Here is a 20,106-nt window from a genome sequence, read left to right on the forward strand (position 1 = left end):
GTGCATCATGGGAACCCCCCAGCAGTCTAAGTTTATAGCAGCATAACTAAGGGATGGTTCAGGGTCACCTGATCCAGCCCTAACTATAAGCTTTAGCAAAAAGGAAAGTTTTAAGCCTAATCTTAAAAGTAGAGAGGGTGTCTGTCTCCCTGATCCGAATTGGGAGCTGGTTCCACAGGAGAGGAGCCTGAAAGCTGAAGGCTCTGCCTCCCATTCTGCTCTTAAAAACCCTAGGAACTACAAGTAAGCCTGCAGTCTGAGAGTGAAGCGCTCTATTGGGGTGATATGGTACTATGAGGTCCCTAAGATAAGATGGGACCTGATTATTCAAAACCTTATAAGTAAGAAGAAGAATTTTAAATTCTATTCTAGAATTAACAGGAAGCCAATGAAGAGAGGACAATATGGGTGAAATATGCTCTCTCCTTCTAGTCCCCATCAGTACTCTAGCTGCAGCATTTTGAATTAACTGAAGGCTTTTCAGGGAACTTTTAGGACAACCTGATAATAATGAATTACAATAGTCCAGCCTAGAGGAAATAAATGCATGAATTAGTTTTTCAGCATCACTCTGAGACAAGACCGTTCTAATTTTAGAGATATTGCGCAAATGCAAAAAAGCAGTCCTACATATTTGCTTAATATGCGCATTGAAGGACATATCCTGATCAAAAATGACTCCAGATTTCTCACAGTATTACTAGAGGTCAGGGTAATGCCATCCAGAGTAAGGATCTGGTTAGACACCATGTTTCTAAGATTTGTGGGGCCAAGTACAATAACTTCAGTTTTATCTGAATTTAAAAGCAGGAAATCAGAGGTCATCAATGTCTTTATGTCTGTAAGACATTCCTGCAGTTTAACTAATTGGTGTGTGTCCTCTGGCTTCATGGATAGATAAAGCTGGGTATCATCTGCGTAATAATGAAAATTTAAGCAATGCTTTCTAATAATACTGCCTAAGGGAAGCATGTATAAAGTGAATAAAATTGGTCCTAGCACAGAACCACACACTCAATTATGCAATAAAAGATCAACTTATTGGATAATTGCTGAACAAATACCAAATCACACAGATGTTATGATTTACACTTGCAATTGGCAAACATGAACAGCGTAAGTTAATTTGTTCAGCAACTACATGTAAACATACTTGTCACCAACAAGTGAAAGTTCCTTTGTCTTCACCCCCGCCACCCAAAATGCCAACCTTATTTTTGAAATACTATGAATACACCTCTGACTCAAACTTCCTCCTTACGGTTTAGGTTGCTTAGGCTCAGATTCTCAACCTAAACAGCAACATTATTTACAGGCATAAAACTTGAAAAGTGAAGGAGATAAATTTACCTGTGTACACTAATTAAAAACAAAATACAACATTTTTATAATGTAATGTGTCAAGCAAATAAAAATGAATTGTGATAGCAGTTGGCTGTAAAATATTCATATTTGGTTCTTGTAAGACTGGTTTGGTTCCATCAAGAACTCTGGTACAAAAGGTTTATCATACTCTGAAAAGACAGATGATATTGAATAGTTTTCCAAAAATCATGGATTACATTAAAATGTTCATGTTCAGTTTGTATTTGCCCATTTCTGTAGATATTGTGGCTTAAGAAACATTTTCCTAAGCCATGTCTTAGCATAGAGGAAAAAAGGAATAGTTGGATCAATAATGAAGAAACAATGAATTAGTAAAAGTCAAATACTGACCACGAAATGTTAGAGAAGGCTGTTTTTCCATCTCCACCGGCTGTCGACTACCAGCAGGTATATTGTTGTAGATGCGCTTGTAGTGATTGTACACTGCAACTGCCAACACCTTTTTAGCATAGGATTGACCAACAACATACTTGTCGAGGTAGGCATATATCTGAAATAAACACATTTAAATAAATAAACTATACGAAATATATATTTAAAGTATAGATAAATTTAATATCACCAGCAATATATAGTGTAAGCAATCAAAATGCTTTAATAACTACATTCTGTCAATTTAAGGTTCAGAAAACTGAGGTCAGAGTTCAATGAGAGCTTGACTATAGGTGTTGTATTAACATCCATGTATTGTTTTTTGACAACTGGATCTCTCTCATATGATGGCAACTGTCAAAGGTGACTAGCGCACTCAGAGGTTTGATTATGAACAATGTTTCAAGATGACATGGCTGTAAAAAAGTTAACCCTTTAATGTAGAAAAAAAAAAACATCCTTTTAAACTTTGGTACATGCTTAAAATTTCTTACCTTTTTAGGAGGAGGTGGTGGTTTCTGTGCAAATGCAAGTTTTGCAGCCTCTGCAGCAGCTTCGCGCTCTTTGTTTAGCCCTTTACTTGAGCTCTCATCACCCACAACCATGAATAAGTAACGGCATTTTAGACATTTGACAAATCGAGTTGTTGCTGCGAAAGAAAAACAACGTATTCAGAACGAGAATGTCAGCCTGCTAGAAACCAACCTCTTTAAACTACTCTCAGAATTTAAAGAAAAAATACTGTCAAAACAAGGGTTCAAAAATGAATTAGGCTGCAGGTGAACTGCAACTGAAACTAATACTGAAGTGAGAAATGCAAATAATTTTTGGATTTTGTGGAGATTCAATAATCAGATTTTTTAAAACTAGTTTGGGAGGTACTGCAACTTATGTAGTGAAAGATTTGGGGGTAGGGGGGGCAAAAACAAAATAAAGGAGCTAATCGATCTCTCTCTCTCTCTCTCATACACACACACATATACAGTGGGGTAAAAAAGTATTTAGTCAGTCCCTGATTGTGCAACTTCTCCTACTTAAAAAGATTAGAGAGGTCTGTAATTTTCAACATACAGTAGTGTTCAGAATAATAGCAGTGCTATGTGACAAAAGATTAATCCAGGTTTTGAGTATATTTCTTATTGTTACATGAGAAACAAGGTACCAGTAGATTCTCACAAATCCAACAAGACCAAGCATTCATGATAGGCACACTCTTAAGGCTATGAAATTGGGCTATTAGTAAAAAAAAAAAAAAAAAAAAAAAAAAAAAAGTAGAAAAGGGGGTGTTCACAATAATAGTAGCATCTGCTGCTGACTACAAACTCAAATGGGTGAGCCTTTGCCATTCTGGTTATTCTTCTATCCATTTTGATGGTTGTTTGTTTTCTTCCACGCATCTGTTTTTTTTTGTCCATTTTAAAGCATTGGAGATCATTGTAGATGAACAGCCTATAATTTTTTGCACATGCGTATACGTTTTCCCCTCTCCAATCAACTTTTTAATCAAACTACGCTGTTCTTCTGAACAATGTCTTGAACGTCCCATTTTCCTCAGGCTTTCAAAGAGAAAAGCATGTTCAACAGGTGCTGGCTTCATCCTTACATAGGGGACACCTGATACACACCTGTTTGTTCCACAAATTTGACGAACTCACTGACTGTATGCCACACTACTATTATTGTGAACACCCCCTTTTCTACTTTTTTTTTACTAATAGCCCAGTGTCATAGCCTTAAGAGTGTACATATCATGAATGCTTGGTCTTGTTTGATTTGTAAGAATCTACTGAATCTACTGGTATCTTGTTTCCCATGTAACAATAAGAAATATACTCAAAACCTGGATTAATCTTTTTAGTCACATAGCACTACTATTATTCTGAACACTACTGTAGGTATCCGCTATTTACATTGGCCAATGTGGCAGTTTACTTTTGCAGCGCTGGATGAAGCGACTCACTGGTCGCCGAGCTCCACATTCACACACTGTGTGCTGCAGCAGTTGCTGCAGCTTCACTCTGAGTTGCAGTGCACAGCTGAAAGCAGTGTCTCTCTCTCAGTCTCAAGAAAAGAAAAAACTTCAACAAAATCCCACATTAAATAATCCACAGTTCCTCTTGTGTCCATAGCTACGGTTACATTCAGAAATGAATGGTTTATTTTACAGATTAAAGGCTTAGTGATCCACAAAGCTTCGTGTTTCTTCAAGAGGACAAAACACTAAACACCAGAGGAGGTGTCTGAATCAAGGAGAGGGAGGGGTAAGAGTATGAAAGAGACAGAAAGGAGGTTCACTAATTTTTCACATGAAAACAAGAGTTATAATTTTCATGGAACATTTATAACCTGTATAAGCTGTTCACTGTTTACAAAATCACATGATCATTTGTAAACAGCAGACTTTAACATTAAACCCTCATTAAAGCAGAAGAGCAATTTAATGATCATAAACAATCATCTTCAGCACACAGCTTTACTTTGTGAAACAGGAAAGTGTGAAAAACTATGATCCATCCAAGTTTTATCCTTTAAACAGCAGATTTATAATGAAATCAGTCCAGGTTAAAATCTTGTTCAAACAAGACTATTATTTAAAGGGGTTTTATTGTTTTAAAAAAAAAAAAAAAGTAATGCAATCCCACTCAAAAATGCTGATTAAAAAAAAGTAACAAGATGACAGAAAAAACTGCCTGACAACTCTGCCTCACTGGATTAAAGCTACTGTGTGTAAATTTACACTTACAGCTCTATACAGTTCCATCAGACAATTTAACACCATGATACAGTTTTGAAGAAGAGAGCAAATGCTATGCTCAACAAATATGAATGTGTTTTTAACCTTTTAACTGTTATTTATGGCCCATGCATAACATAAAATAACACGAAATAACAAATATGAAATCTGCACCATTTAAGTTAAACTGCTTAAATAAACTCAAGCTGTAGCTTTTACAGGTAGATTACAAAACATTATAAATCTTACTTTAATTTATTCTGCTTCACAAAGGACAGTTGATGTCTGAGAAGTACCTGCCACATGGAACAAATGGTTCCTTACTTCAGCACTGAGAGGCAATGAGCCCATTTCACTCTTTTAAAATACAAATCACTGCTTTCTGGTTTGTAGCAAATTTTCACCCACAACACCACTTGATTTGTTAGAGAAGTTCAGCCTGTCAATGTTGAATGCTGCTGTCCTACAGACTGGCCTAGAAGATACCAGTGTGTAGACTGCAGCTGCGTTGGCTTTATTTATTTGTTCAAAGTCATAATAATGTTATTTATAGCTCCTTGCACTTTTTGTGTGAAGGTCATGTTGAAAGGTTCTGTCAATTAAACATATGCGGCAAAACACTGACAGAACGTTTTGTGTTAAATTGGTATCGGCCTCTAAACTTTGCTAATAATCAGTAACAGCCCTTAAAAAAAAAAAAAAAAAATCTGTATCGGTCCACCTTTACTTTATACCCCCCACTCCCTCCGCCCCCTTAATAGATGATAAAATTCAACACAATCTAAACTCTCATAATTCAGACCACTACTACTCTAGCTTATTTTGCTGGGGATACATGTTAGTTGACCCAAAGACTTTTGCACCTAATGTGTTCTTAGTTATCTTGGTAAAACTGAAGTCGCCCACTCTCCAAAGAGAACAATTTGTGTTACTAAAATATGTAAATTTAATAATTACTCACATACAAACGTTTCCACCCGTGTACATGTAGCTCCACATTCAGGACAGGGATACTGGCCATCACCCTTGTCTGATCCTCCAGAGCCAGAATGTCTCTTCCCTTCACTCATGTTTTTCTGTGTTGATGTACAACAGAGAATACATGATACTGCAACATTACACTCACATTACAGTCATTTACAACACTGTATATGTACAAAACAGTAAAAAACACTTAAATGCTATAAATGATGTGTGCCTTAAAAAGATTACCTTTCCACCATCACTTCCACCATCCTTTGTGGTCCCATCTTTAGCAGCATAGCACACTGAAGCCTGTGTAAACGATCTTGCAGATATTCTGGTAAGCAAATGACAGTCCTGAGACTCTTGACGACCCAGAGAAAGTAATGGAATCCGATAGCAGGAAAATCCTGTGACAATATATTTAAGTTAAAAAGTCGTCTGAATTAATCAATAATACAAAATGACTTGTAACACAAGTGTGCATTACGTCAACCAAAAAAAATAAAGCATAATGACAATGAACTATACAGAATGAGAACAGTACTCTTGAAAAAGAAAAAAAAAAATCTAAAGCTTCATTTACTCAACATTTATTGCATAATTCATTCATTTTTCTGAACCCACTTATCCCAATGAAGGGTCACTGAGGGGCTGGAGCCTATCTAAGCAGTCACTGGGAGAGAGGCAGAGTACATCCTGGACGGGCCGCAAATCTCTCACAGAGCTGACAGACAAACTCATTCACACTGTAACTCAAACCTAAGGTTAAGGGGGATTAAACAATCTAGAACCGTCATCGCAATTAAATTGATGTCAATTCTGATTATAAACATTCCACAATTTTACTGTCCCCATGTCAAAAGTTAGGTTTTTTGTTTAGTTCTTTCCTTCTGAGTGCTACTGTCTTATTTTCTACTGCTCTAAATGACAATGGAGCATATGCAGCCCCAAGATTAAAACCACCACATCTAGTCTTTTTCCCCAGTGTTCCTTCTTCTCTGTGCAGCTGTTCTGAGAGTGAAAAATCTCTTCAGAAAGACATTCGCTGTCACATTAGGTAACCAATCAGACAGAGGAAAACTTTGTATACACACACACACACATATGGGGGAAGAACAACAATGTTAAAGCTAAACATTAGTTGTTTGCTGTCACAGAAAATATCTCAGGAGAAGCACTTTTTTTTTTTTTTATGCAACTGCAGCCAGCTAGTCTGCAGTTTTTGGCTTGCAAGACAGAGAACACGCACATTTTGACCTGTAAAGTATTGTTTGAGTTAATGACTGTAAGAAACAATTGTTAAAATGAAAGCTGTAAAAACTCAGAATCAGAAAACACAAGTGGAAATAGTGTGAAGACAGCGAAGATAAATCTAAACAAGTCGTCTTCTCGTCTTCCGCCAGGAATTTACTGGCGGTTGGCACAAAAAGAGAGAAGGAAAAAGATGGAACATTTTATTCAGTACTATCAACTCATGCAAATATTCTTACGATTGAAATCGTGATATGTATTTTTTTGCCATATCACCCAGCTCAACCTAAAGTAAAAGTTTCCAATTCACCTGCACCTCTTTGGAGGTGGGAGAAAGCCTGAAGCTACAGAGGAAACCCATCCAAACACAAGGAGAACACGCAAACGCCACACCAAGTATCAGTTTGCACCCATACTCAGAACATTCTCACTGTGAAACAAGAGTGCCAACTGTGCTGCCCTTGTCTATATCAGCAATCTTAATTATCCTGCATTTGTTGATGTGAGAACTATAAATACACTATAAAGGAAGAATTTTGATTCAGAAGCTCAAGCACACTCTTGCAAATGACGGGTTGATGTGCCATGAGTTTCAAAATGGATGCTTTCCACATCAGCAATAAATAAAAGCAAAATAGCCAGAGATGGGAGTGGTCTTTGGCGGGCGGGCGGGGGGGGGAGCTGTTTCATGACTGTCTGCAGCACCCAGTGGTGGTTCTAGGGGCCTCCCCCAGAAATCTTAAATATGAAATGCAATTTCATGCAATTAATAAGCTAAATCAGCGTTCATGCTCATTTTAGTCATAAAAAACATTTTCCTACATAGGCAAGACACCAGAACTGTAATACACAGCCTGTCACATGGATGAGAATACACTATTATTACTATTTCATCAAACCCCAATTCCAGTGAAGTTGGAACATTGTGTAAAATGCAAATAAAAACAGAATACAATGATTTGCAAATCCTCTTCAACCTACAGTGAGGAAAATAAGTATTTGAACACCCTGCGATTTTGAAAGTTCTCCCACTTAGAAATCATGGAGGGGTCTGAAATTTTCATCTTAGGTGCATTTCCACTGTGAGAGACAATCTAAAAAAAAAAAAATCTGGAAATCACAATGTACGATTTTTTTAATAATTTGTATGTTACTGTTGCAAATAAGTATTTGAACACCTACCAACCAGCAAGAATTCTGGCTCACACAGACATGTTAATTTTTCTTTAAGAAGCCCGCTTATTCTGCACTCTTTACCTGTATTAACTGCACCTGTTTGAACTTGTTACCTGTATAAAAGACACCTGTTCAAACACTCAATCAATCACACTCCAACCTGTCCACCATAGCCAAGACCAAAGAACAGTCTAAGGACACCAGGGACAAAACTGTAGACCTACACAAGGCTGGAATGGACTACAGGACAACAGGCAAGCAGCTTGGTAGAAGACAACAACTGTTGTGATTATTTATTAGAAAGTGGAAGAAACACAAGATGACTGTCAATCTCCCTCGGTCTGGGATTCCATGCAAGATCTCACTTTGTGGGGTAAGGATGATTCTGAGAAAGCTCAGAACTACACAGGAGGACCTGGTCAATGACCTGAAGAGAGCTGGGACCACAGTCACAAAGATTACATTAGTAACACATGATGCTGTCATGGTTTAAAATCCTGCAGGGCAGCAAGGTCCCCCTGCTCAAGCCAATACATGTCCAGGCCCGTTTGAAGTTCACCACTGATCATCTGGATGATCCAGATGAGGCATGGGAGAAGGTCATGTGCTCAGATGAGACCAGAATAGAGCTTTTTGGAATCAACTCCACTTACCATGTTTAGAGGATGAGAACAACCCCAAGAAAACCATCCCAACCGTGAAGCAAGGGGGTGGAAACATCATACTCTGGTGGTGCTCTTCTGCAAAGGGGACAGGACGACTGCACCGTATTGAAGGGAGGATGGATGGGGTCATGTATTGTGAGATTTTGGCAAACAACCTCCTCCCCTCAGTAAGAGCATTGAAGATGGGTAATGGCTGGGTCTTCCAGCATGACAATGACCCCAAACACACAGCCAGGGCAACTAAGGAGGGGCTCCGTAAGAAGCATTTCAAGGTCTGGAGTGGCCTGGCCAGTCTCCAGACCTAAACGCAATAGAAAATCTTTGGCGGGAGCTGAAATTCCAAACCTGAAAGATTTGGAGAAGATCTGTATGGAGGAGTGGACCAAAATCCCTGCTGCAGTGTGTGCAAACCTGGTGAAAAACTAAAGGAAACATTTGACCTCTGTAACTGCAAACAAAGGCTATTGTACCAAATATTAACATTGATTTTCACAGGTGTTCAAATACTTATTTGCAGCAGTAACATACAAATAATTTTTTTTTTTTTTTTTTAGATTATGTCTCTCACAGTGGACATGCACCTAAGATGAAAATTTCAGACCCCTCCATGATTTCTAAGAGGGAGAACTTGCAAAATCGCAGGGTGTTCAAATACTTATTTTCCTCACTGTATATTCAATTGAATACACCAAAGATATTTAATGTTCAAACTGATAAACTTTATTGTTTTTGTGCAAATATTTGCTCATTTTGAAATGGATGCCTGCAACACATTTCAAAAAAGCTGGGACAGTTGTATGTTTACCACTGTGTTACATCACCTTTCCTTCTAACAACACTCAATTAGTGTTTGGGAACTGAGGACACTAATTGTGAGTGTCACGACTGGGTATAAAAGGAGCATCCTCACAAGGCTCAGCCGTTCGCAAGCAAAGATGGGGTGAGGATCATCACTTTGTAAACAACTGCATAAAAAAAGTCCAACAGTTTAAGAACAATGTTTCTCAACGTTCAATTGCAAGGAATTTAAGGATTCCATCATCTACAGTCCATAATATAATCAAAAGATTCAGAGAATCTGGAGAACTTTCTACACGACAGCAGCAAGGCCAAAAACCAACACTGAATGCCCGTGACCTTCGATCCCTCAGGCGGCACTGCATTAAAAACCGACATCACTGTGTAAAGGATCTTACAGAGTGGGCTCAGGAACACTTCAGAAATCCACTGTCAATTAACACAGTTTGTTGCTACATCTACAAGTGCAAGTTAAACTCTACCATGCAAAGCGAAAGCCATACATCAACCACATCCAGAAATGCTGCCGCCTTCTCTGGGCCCGGACTCATTTGAAATGGACAGACGCAAAGTGGGAAAGTGTGCTGTGGTCTGATGAGTCCACATTTCAAATTGTTTTTGGAAATCATGGATGTCATGTAGGGGTGCCAGAAAAAAAAAAAAAAAAAAAAAAAAAAAAAAAATCACGTCCAAATCGCGATTCTTAATCGATCCAAAATGTCCAAGAATCAATTTTTAAAAAAGCATTTTTTTTTTTACATTTTCTTGCTTACTCCCCGCGAGGGGAGGGTCCGGCGTGCTTCAAACATTCGTGAGCTGCAGCTTAGCATGGTAGATGAAGAGCTAATTCAGCCAGCACCGTCTTTGCTGAAGGCAAATGTTTGGGCACATTTTGGATTTTATTATTTGCTGCGTAAGAAGGAGCTTGACATGACTTATGCAGTGTGCAAAATCTGCAAAATGAAAGTCAAGTACTTCGGAAACACTTCAAATCTGCAAGCCCACATGCTACGCTATCACCCGGAGTTAAAGAGGGGAGCAGCGGTCTCTGCCGACTACTGACCAGCGCTTGGCTAAACTGCCAGCCAACTCTGAACAAGCAAAGCAGATAAGTAAATTTACATCTAGAATCACTTGATTAACCTTGTAAAGCTGTATTTTCTTAAACATAAACATTTTTAAGTAATAACTATTTTTCAGAGCTCTTTGAATCGAAAATCGATTCTGAATCGAATCGTCACCCCAAGAATCGGAATCGAATCGTGACTTGTACGATTCACATCCCTAATGTCGTGTCCTCCAAACAAATAAGGAAAAAGACAATCCAGATTGTTACCAGCGCAAAGTTCAAAAGCCAGCATCTGTGATGGTATGAGAGTGTGTTAGTGCCCATGGCATGGGCAACTTACACATCTGTGATGGCACCATCAATGCTGAAAGGTACATCCACGTTTTGGAGCAACAAATGATGCCATCCAAGCAACATCTTTTTTCAGGGACGCCCCTGCTTATTTCAGCAAGACAATGCCAAGCCACATTCTGCACGTGCTACAACAGCGTGGCTTCGTAGTAAAAGAGTGCGGGTACTAGACTGGCCTGTCTGCAGTCCAGACCTGTCACCCATTGAAAACGTGTGGCACATTATGAAGCGCAAAATACGACAACGGAGACCCCGGACTGTTGAACAACTGAAGTCGTACATCAAGCAAGAATGGGAAAGAATTCCACCTACAAAGCTTCCACAATTAGTGTCCTCAGTTCCCAAACACTTACTGAGTGTTGTTAGAAGGAAAGGTGATGTAACACAGCGGTAAACATACAACTGTCCCAGCATTTTTGAAACGTGTTGCAGGCATCCATTTCAAAATGCGCAAATATTTGCACAAAAACAATAAAGTTTATCAGTTTTAACATTAAATATCTTGTCTTTGTGGTGTATTCAATTGAATATAGGTTGAAGAGGATTTGCAAATGATTGTATTGTTTTTATTTACATTTTACACAACGTCCCAACTTCATTGGAATTGGAGTTGTATTTGCATTTGTCTTACTGCTCTATCGTTACATTTATCTAGACATTGGACTTCAGCAATTTGTACTTTAATCTAACTAATCGTCTAATCAACTAATCGTCACTTAACATGAATAATAAAATTTGATACAAGTAAACTGTTCATGTCATCAATATCACGTTTAGTTCTAAAGAACACTGATTTGGGTTTAAATTTGATTCTTATTCACTTGTATAAAAGCTAAGCACACTAACACAGATCTTTCCATCCTGTGCTGATGTCAGCATTTCTGGGACACTATCAATTTATGGGTCGTGCAAAATGAGGCACAAATGATTTTCACGTCAATATTTGACTTCTGCAATCATGGTAAATGTTTATTATATTTTCTTCCACACCCATGTAATGGAAGAAACCATAAACTGCACATTTAGCAGTTAAGCATATCACGTTGGCATGGAGACCATTTGAAGTAAATTTATCCCAAAGACCTATTTTGATTTGTGTGAAATAACTTTAATAACTTCAACTGACAACAAATTCTGTCAAAAACATGACATAACAAAATTAAGACTTACAAGAAGTGTTAGCTTTTCTGTATAAATGATGATTAAACAAAATAGTTGGAGTCAGCGTTTTGGGCCTACTCAAACCAGGTCCATTTTAATTTATTCCTGATGAACTTTATATAGTCTCCCTGCAGCAGAACATTTCCACCCATTTTTTTTGTAGCTTCAACACTACTTGGAATTCACTGTAAAATCTGTAATGGTGTCATGCACTGAGGTTACCCCATACCAGATTTGCATATTCACCACCTGCATTTGCATGAAAAACAAGGAGTTTGTTCTGTACTGAGTTTACCCTTTCTGTGTGCAATCAGGTTTACAGGCAGCTTATTTTACCCATAAATTAAAACAAGCTCTCAGAACTTTCTGCACACAGGAAGCATAAATTTAGTACAGAACAAACTTCTCCCTTTTTTGTGCATGTGCAGATCGCACAATTTTACAAATACGAATATCATGAAATCAGACCATAGACTAAATCCAATGCAGGCCAGGAAAACAAAAATAACCCGGAAACTTTTGCCACAGAAGCAAAAACCAGGATTTCCGGGAATTCCTGGAAAGCTCCCATCACCAGATAACACTTTACTTTTAAATCAATGTTTTGTTCTACTTTCTAAGGCCCCATTCACAGAGAGCAATAACGGTCAAGTCTGCTGTAGGTTTCAGCACAGATCTGTAAAGGCCACTAGAGTGGACACCAGACTGTACTCCTCTATCCAGAAAGTTTGGAAGAATAACAAAATTGGTTAACTTACTTTTTTTCTGAACTAGGAATCTAAAAGCCAAAGCATGTTGAACCACCTTTGTGCTTAATCACTGCGCGTTTAAGACGATATATGCCAAGTTGCACGATATGCAATATCGTGCCAACAACTCAAAAAAATTAGTAATAAATGTGCTGCAGAGTAAATCCAGCCGATGCAAATGACAAGAGCTGTAATCCAATTAAAGACAATGAAAAAAGTTTTACACTCTGTCTCACTGTGTTAAAGTGTCTGTCGCAGCTCTCTGTGATGCAGATTAGAGTGTAGACTTTTTGAACAGCAGCAAACACTATATTCATCCAATATCAATTTGTTTTTAACATTTTTGACTAATATAGAACAAACAACATGAAATAAAATAATGAAATATGAAATGTGCATCATATTTAAATAAAACTAAAGCTCACGTGGGTCTTAAAATAGATTAAAAAAAAATTACAAATGTTGAATTATTTATTTTATTCTGCTTCACTTTAATAAATTTCCAGCCAATTCTGAATGTGCAAAAGGAATAACTAGATGCAGTGCCTGTTTCATTTCAAAACACCCGCATCCCTACAGCATTGCAGATTTACTTTTGTTAACGTGGCCTTTTTTAAATAGAAAACTATATAATCTTCAATGAACTTTGCTTTCATGGCATCATTTGTCCCATCACCTTTCTTAGCACACTGCAGCACATTTGAGTAGCTCCTGAAATTAGCAGCTATAGGTATTGAATTCGGTGCTTGTGTGAGGTGCTGATAATCGGTGCACATTTTTAATACCTAGTGTGCCCCAGCACTCCGTGGCCAACAATTCTAATGCAAACCTTTATCTGATTAACACAGTCAGTGAATTCACCTGGTGGAGACTGTGGCTGCAATGAAAACCAGCACCCTCTTGGTCCATTCCAAAATGCCTGTGGACACCCCCGCTGTAACAAGTTCAGAATGTATTTTTCCATGGCTACTGACACTGCCTGGGGTTTTTGTAACTGAAAATCAAGGTTTACCTCTTACTCAGAGTTAACATATCCAGATAAGTGACTAAACCCGCTTTCATTTTATGGAATACCCGTTTTTACAAACCAGTAGCTGGTTATTCAGTGGCTTATGCAGGAGAAATGCACATAGCAGAAAGCTCATACTGGAAGTCTTCAATACTGTACCACTATACGGACTGGAAACACTGTAGTTTTGTTTGTTTTAACTTTTACTGTAAATTAAACAAGTATGAGCATTAGCTCTAACACAGGGCTCTTGCATAACGGTGGAAACAAACAGCAATCTGGGTTAGTTAGGTGGAGCGTGTTACAGACTCTGGTACAGCTTTAACTAGCAGGCAAGGTGTGTGACATAACGTTTACCTCTGTGCGCTATACGTAAGAACAACCGAGCAGTTGAAGAACACGGACAGGCCATAACGTCTTCTGGATCAAACTACTAAAAACACAAGACAAAATGAAGCAATATAAGAGCACTGACAGGACAGTCGTCAAATTAACCGGTAGTTACCAATATCGCTGACATGCAAGAAGCCGGCTAACAATATTCAACACCACGGTTAGCATTTAAAATATCCGAGTATAATCCTGTTGATAACTGTGTAATGTTTATTAAAACACCAGTCAAGTTTGAGGCCGGACCGGCTAACTTTTGGCTAAGGCTAAGGTAGGCCCAGACCAGATTTATCTACTTACGGTCAGCGAAAACAAACGAACACTCCAAAAGGACAAACAGCTAGCGTTCACGTTAAAACGCCTCAGCAGTTAAGATAAAGATTATTAAATACTTATAACAAATGTGGTTCCAAACAATACCAAAAATCCGGAGCGTGTCGAATAACGAAGAAAGATGACGCTGAATCTCCGTGTCGAAGCTTGTTTCGGTTTCAAGAAGTCATGTGACCTGTGTCAAACGAGGTGCAGCCGCATGTGTGTGTGTGTGTGTGTGTGTGTAAACACACCCAAAATAAGCAACATATATTTTAATGTATATTTTAATTTTTCAACATTTTTCCACCATTTTCCCACATATACCTAAAAAATACACGTGTAAATAATTGTAGACGAGGCTTTGGCCGAGCTCTTAAGAACCATAAAATAATAAAAGAGGAGGCTGGAGGTCTCATGAAGTCGTTTTATTCCTCGCTTCACTTTTTCTTTTTCTTTTGTCAAATCAAAAACACCACACTGCCCACCACCCTTCCGCTCGGCGCTTTCAAAATAAAAGCCACAGACATGAGTTGTGACAGCTTATCACAGGAACTTAAAACCACTATATGAGGTAAGTCTGGAAAAATAGGTTACATACCTACCCTCCACCAAAAAGAAACGTCCTCGTTTCAAAGCAGCAACAGCCAAGTGCAAAACAACAACAAAACAAAGGTACAAGCAATGTACCAACGAGGCAGACGGACCAGGCTGGTTCTTCCATCTTCAACAGGTACTCTCACGTATCCCAGATAACACGAAAACACCATAATGCCTACCACCCTTCCGCTCGGCGCTTTCAAAATAAAAGCCAAAGACGAGTTGTGGTTACAGCTTATCACAGGAACTTAAAACCACTATACGAGGTCTATTAGAAAAGAAACCGACCATTTTATTTTTTTAAAAAACTATATGGATTTGAATCACGTGCGATTACATCAGACAAGCTTGAACCCTCGTGCACATGCGTGAGTTTTTTCACGCCTGTCGGTTGCGTCATTCGCCTGTGGGCAGGCTTTGAGTGAGCACTGGTCCACACCTCCCGTCGGAATTCCTTTGTCTGAGAACTTCCTGAGAGACTGGCGCTTTGCTTGATCAAAATTTTTTCAGAAACTGTAAGGCACATCCAAGTGGACACCATTCGAGAAATTGAAACGGTTTTCGGTGAAAATTTTAACAGCTGATGAGAGATTAAGGAGTGTTACTATTGCTTTAAGGACAGCCCACGGCACCCCGAGCCGCCATCGTCAGCCTGTTTCGAGCTGAAAACTTCCAAATTTAAGCCTCTGTTGACCCAGGATGTCGTGAGAGAGCAGAGAAGTTTCAGAAGAGGTCGGGATCAGCAGTTTATCCGGATATTCCACTGTTAAAGGAGGATTTTGCAATGAAAGACGTGCGGACGGATTTGCGTGTCGGCACGCAGCCACTCATCGCACGGCGCCACAGAAAAACACCTCCGTGTTGATAACCATTCATAAGATTCAGGCGGTTTTCAATGGCTTTCAGTCGAGTGAGTATCCGAGAAATTGTTTAACAGCTGGGCATGTTCAAACTTGTCCTGTGAGACTTCCAACGGAGGTGTTTTGCTGTGGCACTGCTCCGGCGCCTTCTCGTGCCTGAAGCCCGCACTTCAGGCAGGGCACCCTCTGGTGGTGGGCCTGCAGTACCTCCTCTTCAGCAGCCCACACAACAAAGACTGTTCAGTTGATGCATAAAGCAAGAAATAAACAATTACCTCTCAGAATTCAAGAATATTTTACACTGAGAGAAGGAATGTATAATTTAAGGGGTACATTTTATTTTAAAACTGCGGGCGCTAGAACGACTAGGAGGTGCTTCTGTGTCTCCATTTGTGGCCCAAAAAAATGAAATAATTTACCGGAGAAACTTAAGCAATGTCCAGATATTAACTGGTTCAAACATTTATACAGACAAATGGTATTTTCTAGATATGTATTAGTTTAATATGGTTGAGTTGTGTTATATGTAGATGCTGTTGTACTGGAACCTTCGTTTTGTTTTTGTTGTTTTGTTTGTTTTTGTGAGTTGTCTGGAGAAATATTTGACTTCTTTTATCTGTAATTATGTGGTGCTGTGTTCAGATTGTGATGGATATAAATGTCTATGCACCATGTATTTGGTTTATTTTCTTATATTTCTTTTATTTCTTTTCGTCTTTGACTTTTCTGTTATGAGTATGAGTATGAGTATATGAGTGAATTTCTGTTATGCATGGTTGTCTAATAATAAATCAAATCAATCAAAAATCAAATCTGTTCTTATAGCTGTTAATTTTTTGTATTTAATTTTAAAACTTTGTGTTTTTTCTTTAGAAGCACAAAGTCACTTCTAATACAGAGGCTAGAGGCCTGATTCAGAAAACAGGTTAAAAAAAATTGAGTGTAAAAAGCTGAAATGTGGATTGGTCTGAGTTGGCGGTTACGCAATGAACAATAATTAGTTCAATCAATTCTGAGTTAAGTTCATCTAGACTGAAAGCACATGCCTGTAGTCTGAGGAGATTAGAAAAACACTAATCACTGGAACACAGATAATGTGACTCAGGATTGTAAAAAGAGGGGAAAAAATCTGCAGATCTGTGCTTCTACATCAGTTGGCCCTTCAAGAAAACAAGATCATGTCTGACTCTTCTTTCAGTCTGCAGGCTTCATGTTATGGTTTATTAAAGCTACCACAGAGAAAACTAGCTTTACGGACTATGTGACCATAGCAACTCACTTTTAGGTAATGTAAATCTGTTTTTGAAACAAAAAAGCCCAGAGTTTCCTTCAGATTTGATAAAGACAATTTTCACCAAACTTGCTTTCTGAAACAGGGTAATACTCGAGGCCTAATTCTTTTCTTTCAGATTCAAACTTCTCTACAATCTGGGCTGCTGAATTGGTGCTGAGCAGCAATTAGAATTTCATACTTGTCCAAAGGTCAAGAGATCTGTGGTGGAACTGTGTGTGTGTGTATATATATATATATATATATATATATATATATATATATATATACACACACACACACACACATACATAAATAACATTCAATTCTAACATTAATAATTCTGTCTGTAAACATAACAGTTCACTAAAACTTTTAGAAAACAATTAATGTCTGCTCATCTTATAAATACTGACTATTGAAGAGAAACAAGAAACAAGCTTGAGGAGAAAAACTTCATGCAGCAATCACTAAATGTAAAGGAAGGGGGGGAGAGAGGGAGAGGGAGAGAGAGAGAGAGAATTCATTGGTTCTCAATATGCATTTTCCAACACAACTACCAGGTAATTAGTTGAGGGAATTAAAAAATTACGAAATCTTCAACTAAAGTCCATCCACAGTTGCTATGAGTCTTCCACTCCACTAGATGTCAGCAGTCTAAAAAGACCTTTGCTTCCCGACCCCCCCCCCCCCCCCCCCATTTATTCATTTATTTTCAAATATAAACAATACAGGTTAAACAGAAGCTGGAGGTGTACATACACAACAAGGAAAGGCATTGAAAATAACGATCTTACATAAAAGGGATACATAAAGGCAGATTAGAAGTTAAATTATCTTGGTTTTACAACTTTTTTGTTAGTGCAATGTTTTAAGGTCTCCAAATAAAATTTAAAATAAGACAGAAAAATAACAAACATTAAAAAAAATTGCTGGTGTGTATATGAAAAGTGGCTAAAATAATAGGGTTGGGGATCAGATGTGGGGATTTTTTTTTTCTTCGCAGGGAGTTCATTAAAGTACCCGCCACAAATTCCAATTTAAATTGAATGTCCGGATTCGTTTTTTTTTTTTTTTTCGAGTTTTACTCTCAGCACACGACAAAACCAGCTGCCCTTAGACTGTCTTAAACAACGGATTGAAAAACACTTTTTAATGTTTAACTGTAAAATGTAGCAACACCGCAAACCGAACTCTTACGTCAGCCAGCAGAGCTTCGAACCATGTCAGGTACCGGGCTTCGTGCCGACACTTGTATCATTTTGTGGCAGTGACGTCATCCATGACAAGCGAAGCTTCGATGTCCAGCGCTGACGTCATGTAGGTGCTAACCATCAGTCAGGGAACACGGTGGAATTTCCACTGCGAGAACCTGTTAACCTCCTTTGATGTAAAATGTTACATTTCTCACTCAGATTTGTTAGGGATTTTAATGCCTTTCAGCCACCACAAAGCCTAAATTCAGGAGCATACTTTAGGAATATTTGGAAACAAATGCTATCTTGTAGACTAATACAAAAAGTACACAACTCATTTACTATTAGGGTTGCCAACTCTCTGAAAAATAAATAAGGGACACCTCACTGGCAGGGCTGACCGGCCCATGGAAATATAGACTGGAATGGACATGCGCGCCTCTATCTATTAGCGTCACTCAGGACAGGAAGGCGCCATTACTGAGGGTGGAAATGTGCAGCTCATCAATAATAAACTTACTGCTTTTTTTGCACTAGCGTCACTATTTCTTAATGGATTTTAATAAATGTAGGCTTGTTTCAAAGCCCTTTGAAAGCTCTTTCCAATGCACCTATGCATGTGTGGGTGAAAAAAAAAAAAAACTTTTATGTAAAATGCAGAAATCTGGGGAAATTACAACAAACTGTGCTGCTTTTCTCACTTTATTGTCGCTATTTGTTAACAGATTTTAATAAAAGTAGGCTTGTTTTAAAGCCCTTTAATTGCTCTTTCTAATGAACCCATACATGTCTAGGTAGAAAAAAATGTTTTATGTAAAGTGTGTAAATTTGTGGAAAATATTCCATTCTGTTCATTTACTGTGATTTTTTTTTCCTGTCATCATAATTCTCGATGGATTTTTATAAATGACGCTTGTAAGTTGTATTCATGCTAATTAAAAGGTCTAACGAACCCATACATGTCTGGATAAAAAATCCTTATGTATTAAAATATTAATCTGAAGTATGCCTTGACATTGTGCTCATTTATCTTGCTGCTTTTTCCACTGTAATATTACTGCTAGTCTTTTAATGACAACAACATATATATGATTTTTACTAACATTTTATTACAAGTAGATATAAAGCCATTCAGAATTAATGACTTTTGACCCTCAGTCAGGGTAAATAGTACCTCCTCCATCCCCTCCAACCACACTGTTAAAATTTAAATGCCTCCTGTGACCACCATGTACATATCATATTAAACAACAGCTGCAAGTATATATATATAGACATAAATATTTTTAAACATTTTTGTTTCCGCATGTGAACGCAGCTTAATGAAAAGAACTTATGGCGTTGAGTTATAGTCTCAGTATACTGACATTAAATTGCGGCATAACGACTTTAAAATAGACATTTGTTTTACATAATTACATTAAGGCTCTTGTACAGTTCATTTTAGTATTGGAGAATTTGTTTTTGTGGTTCGTGCAGTTGATGATGAAGCACTGGCTGCCTTTTTTCTCCTCATATCGCTTCTGTTTAACAGGATCAAGGTCTCTCTCCACCCTCAGTAACGGCCGCCGTGGGGCACGCCGCTAGTCACGTGACGTCCATTCCAGTCTCTATTTCCATGGACCCGCCAACTGACCATTGCCTTCACCCTTCCCAGCGTGTGTGTGACTTGACCCTGAATTTAAGTAGATGCACACATGCATTTGTTATGATATGAACATGCGGAAAACAAATTATTATTTAGCAATTTATTTTTAGTGCAAAATAAATTTTCACTCACAATTTCAATAT

The 20,106-nt window shown here is 38.2% G+C and overlaps 1 protein-coding gene across 2 annotated transcripts in view; it reads right to left on the reverse strand.

The window, feature by feature from the left end:
- Nucleotides 1-14,578, reverse strand: part of clpxb (caseinolytic mitochondrial matrix peptidase chaperone subunit Xb) — a 39,227-nt gene extending 24,649 nt beyond the window's left edge. Inside the window, exons 1-6 of one of the 2 annotated variants that reach the window (XM_034176186.1) lie at nt 14,498-14,578; nt 14,045-14,120; nt 5,705-5,865; nt 5,454-5,568; nt 2,253-2,407; nt 1,717-1,876 (exon numbers count right to left, since the gene is read on the reverse strand). In XM_034176186.1, the coding sequence (XP_034032077.1) occupies nt 1,717-1,876; nt 2,253-2,407; nt 5,454-5,568; nt 5,705-5,865; nt 14,045-14,099 (646 nt within the window). In that variant the 5' untranslated portion in view covers nt 14,100-14,120; nt 14,498-14,578. Of the gene's footprint in view, nt 1-1,716; nt 1,877-2,252; nt 2,408-5,453; nt 5,569-5,704; nt 5,866-14,044; nt 14,121-14,377; nt 14,402-14,497 lie in introns of those variants that run through there. The other variant, XM_034176187.1, reaches the window with a different exon arrangement.
- Between the last annotated feature and the right edge of the window lie 5,528 nt (nt 14,579-20,106).

This window comes from Thalassophryne amazonica, chromosome 8 (assembly GCF_902500255.1).
Source record: "Thalassophryne amazonica chromosome 8, fThaAma1.1, whole genome shotgun sequence".
In the NCBI taxonomy this organism is placed as follows: Eukaryota; Metazoa; Chordata; class Actinopteri; order Batrachoidiformes; family Batrachoididae; genus Thalassophryne; species Thalassophryne amazonica.